General features: G+C 64.2%; 2 protein-coding genes across 4 annotated transcripts in view; one reads left to right on the top strand and one right to left on the bottom strand.

Moving 5' to 3' along the window:
- LOC123368003 overlaps positions 1–1,110 on the top strand; it is a 14,046-nt gene extending 12,936 nt beyond the window's left edge. For all 3 annotated transcript variants that reach the window (XM_045012419.1, XM_045012418.1, XM_045012416.1), the window contains one exon: positions 171–1,110. In XM_045012419.1, the coding sequence (XP_044868354.1) occupies positions 171–220 (50 nt within the window). In that variant the 3' untranslated portion in view covers positions 221–1,110. The remainder of the gene's footprint in view (positions 1–170) is intronic.
- A 1,864-nt stretch (positions 1,111–2,974) lies between these two features.
- On the bottom strand, positions 2,975–8,471 carry LOC123367998 (sulfotransferase family cytosolic 1B member 1-like). Its single transcript, XM_045012411.1, has 7 exons — positions 8,140–8,471; positions 6,263–6,391; positions 6,054–6,151; positions 5,707–5,833; positions 5,327–5,421; positions 3,565–3,745; positions 2,975–3,151 (listed from the first exon to the last, which is right to left on the bottom strand). The coding sequence occupies exons 1-7, from the start codon at positions 8,318–8,320 to the stop codon at positions 3,039–3,041; spliced, it is 924 nt and encodes a 307-aa protein (XP_044868346.1). The 5' UTR covers positions 8,321–8,471; the 3' UTR covers positions 2,975–3,038.
- Between the last annotated feature and the right edge of the window lie 836 nt (positions 8,472–9,307).

Raw genomic sequence — 9,307 nt, 5'->3', positions numbered from 1 at the left:
AGGCACCGGACATGCACTGTCTGCTGGGCCGTGGGAAGAACCCCAGGCTGGGTGCACCAGGCAGCCATAGCCCCCCAGACCGGCGGGGACCCCCAGCCCCGAGTCCCGACGCCTGCACCCCCTCCCTGGGGGTGAGCCCACGGTTCTCTCTCTCTCTCTCTCCCTCGCAGCCTCGCTGGACGAGCAGAAACCCGACTACGACTATGTCAACGTGCCGTAGCCGCGTGGGGCCAGGGACCAGCTGCCTCTGTCTCTGCCCCCCAGCGGGTCCCTTCGTGGGGCCCTGGCTGTGGGTGGGGGCTCTCAGAGAGCCCGAGATAAGGAGACATGGCCCCCACCACCCTGCTAGCCTGGCGCTGGGCTCCCCAGTGGGGCCGAATACGCTGCCCCACAGCACGGGGCTGGGCTCCCCAGAGGGGCCGAGTACCCTGCCCCACAGCACGGGGCTGGGCACCCCAGTGGGGCCGAGTACCCTGCCCCACAGCACGGGGCTGGGCACCCCAGTGGGGCCGAGTACCCTGCCTCACAGCACAGGGCTGGGCTCCCCCGTGGGGCTGAATACACTGCCCCACAGCACGGGGCTGGGCTCCCCAGCGGGGCCGAGTACCCTGCCCCACAGCACAGGGCTGGGCTCCCCAGCGGGGCCGAGTACCCTGCCTCACAGCACAGGGCTGGGCTCCCCCGTGGGGCTGAATACGCTGCCCCACAGCACAGGGCTGGGCTCCCCCGTGGGGCTGAATACGCTGCCCCACAGCACGGGGCTGGGCTCTCTACTCTGAGCACCAGGTCTGGCGTGGCCGGTGCGGCCCGGTCCGGAAGGGGAGCCGCAGCGGGGATCTGCCCAGCCCTGTGCGGGAGGGGACGGTGCTGTGGGGTGGGGGCAGGCACAGACTGTCGTCTTCCCCACACCTCCCCCAGGCCTCACTCGCCCGCAGCCCCCCCCATTGTCAATATTTGTGTGTGAACCTTCCTGGTGAACCCGGGGACGTCACAGCCCGGCCCGGGCCCCTGGCTCTGTCCACACTGGGATCGTGGTGTGTGCATAAACCGTCCCAATAAATCGGGGGATTTGCCCCATAACCTCCCCGTGCCCCCCGTGGTGTCTGTTCTCAGCGAAGACGTCACCGCCCCCAAACTGCTGGCTGCTCTGGCCCCCGGCTGGGGGGTGGGACGCTGAATGTCTCCCCCTGAGCCGGCTCCCTGCCCCTTTGTATGGCCCTGCCCCGCTCTCCTGCCCCGTCAGCCCCCGTGACCCCTCCCTGTGACCCCTGCTCCCCTCCCCCCATCGTGGCCTCCGCCTCGTAACCCTCTGTGGTCCCCTCGTAACTTCCCACGGCCCCACAGTTCTGCCCCACGTGGCCCCCTGCCCACCGCCAGCCCCACCCCGGCCCTGCCCCGACTCAGCCCCTGCCCCGCCCCACCCCACCCCCTTCCTTGTGCTGGCCCCGCCCCTGCCCCAACCCCTGGCCCACACTGCCCCACATTGCCCCCCATCTCCTGCCCCACACTGCTCCCCCCCCGCCCCACACTGCCCTGCCTCCTTCGTAGCGTGCCAAGACCAGAAGGGACCCGGCGTCCAGTCGCACAGCGCAGGCCAGAGACCCGCCCAGCGTGAACTAGCACCAGCAGCTCTGCGGTGACACCGCTGCAGCATGGAGCCCGGCTCCCTTTGACGCCAGCAGCAGCAGCAGCAGCAGGTTTTACTGGGATTTTTTAGCAGGTTTTAGCCCTCGATGGTGCAAGTGCTGAAGGACGTGCTTCGTTCTGAGCACCCGACTATCCCCTTGGAGCCTTTGTCGCGCTGAAGTCGGGGGAGGGGGGAGTTACAGGCCTGCGTAAGCGTGTCGGGGGGGGGGGGCTAGTCCGTTTCACTGGGGCACAGCGTAGGACTGCAGCTGGGTAACCTCCTTAGGGGGTGGTTTCAGCTCTTACTGAGAGCGACAGGGGCGCACTCCCCTTCGGTTAGTGGCGGCCAGGACAGGACACAGGAGAAGGCGGCCTGCCCGCGTGGTGCTGAGGATGGGTTTGGGTCGGGGGTGCCTGTGCCTGCGGGAAGCCAGAACAGACCCAAAGGCTGGGGGCTCCTCTAACCGGCGCGTCAGGGAAGACGCAGCGTGGGCCGGGGCTTCGCCCGTCGGCGCCGGTAGCCACCTCCCCGAGGCAGTAGCCAGGTCGATCGGAGACTCGGCCCCTCGACCCAGCGCTGCCTACACTGGGGGTGAGGGTGGCATAACGGCGTCTCTCAAGGGTGTCGGTTTTCACACCCCGAGGGCTGCAGTAAATTCCCAGCGTAGCGGAGAAACAGGCGGAGAGGCCTTTGGGAGGGGTGCAGGGCTTGGTGCTCTGAGCAAACACCCCCCCCAGCGTCCTGCGATTTGCGTCTCTCTGTGTCCTGCGACCCAGGACTTTGGCCACTCTGTAAATAAACAAAACTGCATCAGAGAAATCCCCGAGGGCCACCGCGTTCTGCTCCCAGCGGGAACAAGCGGCTGGATTCTGGGCTAGCAGCTCAGGTCAAAGGGTTACACTCCTGTGCTGCTAGCGGCTCTGGGGACGAGGGGGCTGCGGAGACCCCCAGCCCCATGGAATCTGTCCCCCCAGAGTCACCCTCTCTTCCTGGGGGCTGGCAGGGCCCCCCAGCCAAGCCCCTTGTCTCTTTCCCTGGCTCACAGAGAACAACCGTGAGTTCATTGCTCTTTACACGGTGCCAGGGATGAAATGCAGCTGCCCCCCCACCCCCATATCGATCTGTGTGTGTACTGACCCCACCCCCACAGTGTGCCCTGTACGTGCCTTCCCGGCGTGTGAGCTCTGCGGTGCGACTCAGGCTCCCAGCAGCACCTGCGCCCTGGGACGGGGGGGGAGATGGGGGGCACCAGTGTGGGGCATCCTGTCTCGGGCTGAAGGGGAAGTTTCCTGCGGCACCAGCCCCCACCCCCATGACACCCCCTCCCAGGGACCACAATGTCCGTGGTCAGGAGGTAAACTTTTATTGCAGTGCTGTTCGGGGGGGGCTGTCCACACCAAGGGGGCAGGGCCTAGATCTGGGTCCGGAAGTACAGGCCGGTCCCCTCCATGCGGCGCTGGTAATGGGTGTCGAATGCCTCGCTCTGCGCCACGGTGAAATGGCTTTTCCAGTCGCCCACCTGGCCTGGGGAAGAGAGGGGGGTATTAGCGGGGAGACACCCCCAGCAGCAACAGCCGCCCCGTCCCCGGGCAGGGGACCCCAGCGCCAGGGAGCCCCCAGCCGTACCAGCCGGGAAGAACGCCAGGGGGCCCCCGCCCAGCAGGACTTACCCAGAATCCCTGGGCAGAGCCGCCAGGCCACGACACCCCCCCCCACCTGTGACATTATGGGGAGCTAAGGCCCGTGAGCATGACCCCCTGCAAAGGACTCTGGGTAATGAGGCATGGCCTCAGAGCAAGCAGCCATTACCCACCGGACCCTGCCAAGTCGCCAGGGCCTGTACCCACGGGCTACAGACCAGGGTACCGGGAACTTTCCAGACCGAGCCGGGGGGCAGGGGGGGTTCCCCACAAGCCCCGGGTCCCCTCCCCGCTCACCCTTGCGCATGAAGGGGCTGATGGTCTGGTCGAAGATGGCGCGGGGGAGGCTGCTATAGTTGGCCATGGGGTTCTCCTTCATGACCCGGAAGGACGTTTGCCGGACGATTTTTTCCAGCACCTGCGGGGGCAGCTCCACCTCCAAGAAGTCCATGACCCTGCGGATCTCCCGGGCCGGGTCCTGGTGGGGGAGAAGGATGCTGACCCAGCGGCCTCCCGATGGCAACTGGCCGATGGCCCAGGGGTGCCTAAGGGTTACAGGGGTCCCTTGGGTCTGGGAGCTACACACGAGTTCGCCCAGGGACGTGGAGGGAGGACTGTAGTGAACGCCTGTGTTGCACTGGCCATGGCCTATGGCACTAGGTGACGAGTTAGGTATGGACACTGAACACCATCACCTCCCTGGTTACCCTGGTTCCAGATAATCTATTACTATGCTGAGCAGCGCTGGGCCCAGAACAGACCCTGGGGGACCCCCGCTACTCATCCTTCCCCACTGTGAAAACTCGGCCTTTTAACCGGTTACTGATCCCTGAGAGGAGCTTCCCTCCAACCCCATCACAGCTCACTTGGCACAAGAGCCTTTGGTGAGGGGCCTCGTGAAAGACTTTCTGAGTGTGTCTCCGCTGCAGTAATGCCTGCGGCTGGCCTGCGGCTGCTGACGGGCTCACAGGGCTCGGGCTGCGGCTAGAAAGCTGCAGCGGAGACGTTCGGTGCTCGGGCTGGAGCCCGGATCCTGGGACCTCGTGGGGGGGAATGTTCCAGAGCGTGATCTGGAGCCCAAGCCCCATGAGCCGGAGGCAGCGAGACGAGCCGCCCAGGGGTATTTTATTGCAGTGCAGAACTACCCGGCCAGTCCAGGTCCTAGATCCACTCGATCCCCCTTCTCCACATGTTTCTTGACCCCCTCAAAGAATTCTAGTAGATTGGTGAGGCGTGATTTTCCTTTACTAAAGCCATGTTGACTCTTCCACAGTAGATCATGTGCATCTGTGTGTCTGATGAATTCGGTTCTTTACTATAGCGGCAACCAGCTTGCCCGGTACTGAAGTCAGGCTTCCCGGCCTGTGATTGCCAGAATCGCCTCTGGAGCCTCCCGTAAAAATCAGCGTCCCGTGAGCTACCCCCAGTCAGCTGGTGCAGAGGCTGATTTAAGCGGTAAGTGAGCTGCCACATTTAGCAGTTCTGCAATGTCATATCTGAGTTTCTTCAGAACTCATGGGTGATGCCAAACTGATTGAAAACGCTGGGAGGAGGACTTGGGATTAACGACCCTGCAGGAGCCAGGCAGGGGAATGCCTTGTGAGTTCAACAGAGGCGCTAGAAAGCAGGTTATGATTTTTTCAATCTGTAACTGTCCAATAGTCTCATTCTATCGCGACTCTCTCTTCTTTCATGCTGAACTTCTGGTTGTTCTCGCTGTCGCTGTGTCCACATGCTGAGCGAAGCGCGGGGAGCCGGAGCGGGGTTTGACAAGCCGGTGGGTTCTGACTCTGGGCTCTGTAAGCACTGGGAGTGTGCAGGGGATCGGGGCTGGTAAGTCCAGAGAGGTGCTCTAAGGGGCCTGCGCCGGCCTCTCGCTAACCGGGACAGCGTGAGGCCGGCGGAGGCTGGGGCGGCGGAGGCTGGTGGTTTCAGGGAACCGACCCGCGGCGGGGCCTGACACGACTCCGTCATGCGGAGGGCAGGCGGCAGCGAGGTGACTCAGTCCCCTGGGCAGCGTCACTGCCCCTCGCCCCCCGTCCCCTCCCTCCACACTCACCTCTTTCATGTCCTCATAGAAGACGTAGAGGATGCAGTGATTGGCCCGTTCGGCCCAGTATCGGCAGACGTGGTCGTACCACGAGCCCCAGGCCACTGTGCGGAGAGAGGACAAGCCGACATGACCATCATCCCTTGGGGCAGAGGTCACAGGATGTGACCTTTGGTGTGGCCACCGTATGGACTCCTGCCAGAACGCCTCGCTGGCCTCCCCCAGCAGGTAAGGGCCGGTCCGTATACCCTGACGGGGGGAACCTCAGGTCTGGCACCAAGGGAGCTTCATCACACCCACAATCCCTTAGGCCCCCCACAGCCTAGGAAGGGGTGGGGAGGGAGGTGGAGCTGCCATTGGGCCTCTGAACCCTCTGGCCCACTACTAACATTTCCCATCCATGAACTTCTGCAGATAGAGCTCCCAGGGCCCCGGCTCGGGCTGTGTCTTGTTCATCTGGTCAAAGAAGTAATAAGAGACCACGTTATCCTTGGCATTTCGGGCCACGTAGATCACCTGGGGAAGAGAGAACAACGTGACTGCGGGTCGGGAGTGAGGGGCACCAGCAGGGCTGTGAGGGGTTTCCCAGGGCTGGGACGGCAGGGGGCTGCGGGTCGGGAGTGAGGGGCACCAGCAGGGCTGTGAGGGGTTTCCCAGGGCTGGGACGGCAGGGGGCTGCGGGTCGGGATTGAGGGGCACCGGCAGAGCTGTTGGGGGACAGGGGGGTGTCTCTTGCCTTGCATCTGTTCTCCCAGAAGGACTTGGGAACCAGCTGGAAGGGCAGGTGGGTCTTGATGACTCGGGGGGAAGGAACATTCGCCAGCTGCTGCACGCCTGCGAGAGACGGGACCAGAGGGGGCGTCAGCCCTGGGGGGGAGCCCAGCAAGGCGGTGGTGGGGTTGCAGCCTTGCCCTGCCCCCAGGCAGGCAGCTCGGAGGCACCCACCTGAGGGCACTGGGGGAGGGGAGCAGATCTCCAGGAAGGGGATCCGGACGTGGGTCGGGGCTCGACTGGCTTTTTCCACATCTCCTCGGACCAGGATCAGGTCCACGATCTCCTGCATCCACGTGGTCCCTGCAGAGAGACAGTCACAGACAGAGAGACCCCCATCCGCGCTCACGCCCCGGCGGCCTGGTCCAGAGCCCTTGGCAAGGGGCAGGCGTCGGACATGATGCAACAGCGCCCCCTGCTGGGAGAGCAGTGACCCCCCCCACAGCGCCCCCTGCAGCGCCCCCCCTCCCCACGGCGCCCCCTGCTGGGAGAGCAGTGACCCCCCTCCCCACAGCACCCCCTGCAGCGCCCCTCCCCCTCCCCACAGCGCCCCCTGCTGGGAGAGCAGTGACCCCCCCCTCCCCACGGCACCCCCTGCAATGCCCCTCCCCCTCCCCACAGTGCCCCCTGCAGCGCCCCTCCCCCACCCCACAGCACCCCCTGCTGGGAGAGCAGTGACCCCCCCCTCCCCCCAGCGCCCCCTGCAGCGCCCCTCCCCGCAGTGCCCCCTGCTGGGAGAGCAGCGCCCCCCTCGCCCACGGGGCCCCCTGCAGTGCCCCTCCCCCTCCCCACAGGGCCCCCTGCTGGGAGAGCAGGGACCCCCCCTCCCCACGGCCCCCCCTGCAGTGCCACTCCCCCTCCCCACAGTGCCCCCTGCTGGGAGAGCAGCACCCCCCTCCCCACAGCGCCCCCTGCAGTGACCCCCCCCACACGGCACCCCCTGCAGTGCCCCTTCCCCCTCCCCACAGCACCCTCTGCTGGGAGATCAGTGCCCCCCTCCCCACAGCACCCCCTGCAGCGCCCCTCCCCCTCCCCACAGTGCCCCCTGCTGGGAGAGCAGTGACCCCCCCTCCCCACAGTGCCCACTGCAGTGCCCCTCCCCCACCCCACAGGGTCCTCTGCTGGGAGAGCAGTGCCCCTCCCCCTCCCCATGGCACCCCCTGCTGGGAAAGCAGTGACCCCCCTCCCACAGCGCCCCCCTGCAGTGCCCCTCCCCCTCCCCACGGCGCCCCCTGCTGGGCGAGGTCATGGCGGGAGTAGCAGGAGCTCCCCCCACAGCCAGCGCCCCTCCCTAGAGTGCCCCCAGCTGGGAGTTTAGGGGTTTAGAGAGGGTCCCATACGAGGAGAGATTAAAGAGGCTAGGACTCTTCAGCTTGGAAAAGAGGAGACTAAGGGGGGACATGATAGAGGTCTATAAAATCATGAGTGATGTTGAGAAAGTGGATAAGGAAAAGTTATTTACTTGTTCCCATAATACAAGAACTAGGGGTCACCAAATGAAATTAATAGGCAGCAGGTTTAAAACAAATAAAAGGAAGTTCTTCTTCACGCAGCGCACAGTCAACTTGTGGAACTCCTTACCTGAGGAGGTTGTGAAGGCTGGGACTATAACAATGTTTAAAAGGGGACTGGATAAATTCATGGTGGCTAAGTCCATAAATGGCTATTAGCCAGGATGGGTAAGAATGGTGTCCCTAGACTCTGTTCGTCAGAGGATGGAGATGGATGGCAGGAGAAGATCACTTGATCATTACCTGTTAGGTTCACTCCCTCTGGGGCACCTGGCATTGGCCACTGTCAGTAGACAGATACTGGGCTAGATGGACCTTTGGTCTGACCCGGTGCGGCCTTTCTTATGGGAGAGCAGCGCCCCTCCCCCCCCAGCGCCCCCAGCAGCACCCCTCCCCCCTCTACAGCACCCCTCCCCCCCCACGGCGCCCCCTGCTGGGGGAGGCTGGGATGGAATAAATGGCAGCTCCCCCCACTGCAAGTGCTTTTGCCCCACTCCCCACGGCGCCCCCTGCTGGGGGAGGCGGGGGCTGGTCTCTTACCCGCCTTGGGGTAGGTGGAGATGAGGAGGTCATCAGGCCGGGCCTGGAAGTGCTCGATGGGGCCCCACTGCCAGGCGATGGGCTCCATGAGCGGGATCCCGTGCACCAGCTGGAGGGGGAAGCGGTGGAAGACGTCCTGGGATTCTTGCAGGACCCTAGTGTAGTTCTCTGGTGCTGCCATGCCGCCTGCTTCAAGTGCGGGGTGGGGAGCCCTGCTTCGGGGTGGGGCCCCCTTGGGATCCTGCAAGGGGGGATTCCTAGCCGGGGGGGGGAGCAGGCTGGTTTGTGGGGGTGCTGGGGGACCTCGCTAGGGGGAACAGGCTGGTTTCTGCGAGTCCTAGCTGGGGGGAGCAGGTGGGATTCGGGGGGTGCTGGCTCGGGGGTCCCTGGCCGAAGGCGCAGGCTGGATCCCGTCCGATCCCGTCCGAGCTGCTGGCCGTGTCCTGTGCAGCTGAGATTTCTCCCTGCACAAAGATCAGTAAATAACCCTCCCCCCCGAGTCCAGCCCCCGTGAAGCCAGGCCCAGCTGGCCACGGGTTGAACTTGTAACCCCTCTGCCAGCTGGAGCCGGCAGCAGCCAGGGCCGGGTTCAATATCCAGAGGTTCCTCTGCACCGACGCAGAACCGGCTCCGGCCCCCAGCCAGTGACCTGGGACAATTACACCCCCCACCCCGGCGCCGCTGAGCGGCCAAACTCCCCCCTCGCACGCCCAGAGTCTGATGCAGAAAAGACTGTTAACGAGAGGAGGGAGTCGCCCGGCGTTAGTTAGGGGAAATGCCACAAGCAGGATTCATACACATAACGCTGTGAGCAGGACGCCTGCCCCAGAGTGCGGGGGGCAGAGCTTCCGTCTCGTGTTCCTGAGACCTACAACCCCCAGTTCCTTTCCTGAGCCCTGGCCCCACCCCCTGGCGTATCTATAACACGGGCCATAGAACTGCCCCCGAACAGTCCCTACAGCAGATCAGGGGAGCATTTCATTTCAGCAAGGGGAACTACACAAAACCGAGGAAGTTAGATAGACAGAAATGAAAGGGTACGGCGCCAAAAGTGACATCCCTGCAAGCTGCGTGGAAACATTTTAAAGACACCATAATAGAGGCCCAACTTCAATGTACCCCCCAAATTAGAAACACAGTAAGAGAACCAAAGAAGTGCCAGCCTGGC

The sequence above is a fragment of the Mauremys mutica genome, chromosome 4, assembly GCF_020497125.1.
Source record: "Mauremys mutica isolate MM-2020 ecotype Southern chromosome 4, ASM2049712v1, whole genome shotgun sequence".
Classification (NCBI taxonomy): Eukaryota; Metazoa; Chordata; order Testudines; family Geoemydidae; genus Mauremys; species Mauremys mutica.
The sequence above is the reverse complement of the archived record's forward strand: the minus strand, read 5'-3'. Positions and strand labels throughout refer to the sequence as shown.

What these genes read in the sequence shown, in the direction of transcription:
- LOC123367998 (XM_045012411.1), bottom strand. Translation starts at nt 8,320, where the DNA reads ATGGCAGCACCAGAGAACTACACTAGGGTCCTGCAAGAATCCCAGGAC. An exon ending in CCCTCCCCCAGTGCCCTCAG is followed by an intron (nt 6,152 to 6,262) that starts GTGGGTGCCTCC and finishes CGTCTCTCGCAG; the next exon opens with GCGTGCAGCAGCTGGCGAAT. An exon ending in CAGCCCCTTCATGCGCAAGG is followed by an intron (nt 3,152 to 3,564) that starts GTGAGCGGGGAG and finishes TCTCTTCCCCAG; the next exon opens with GCCAGGTGGGCGACTGGAAA.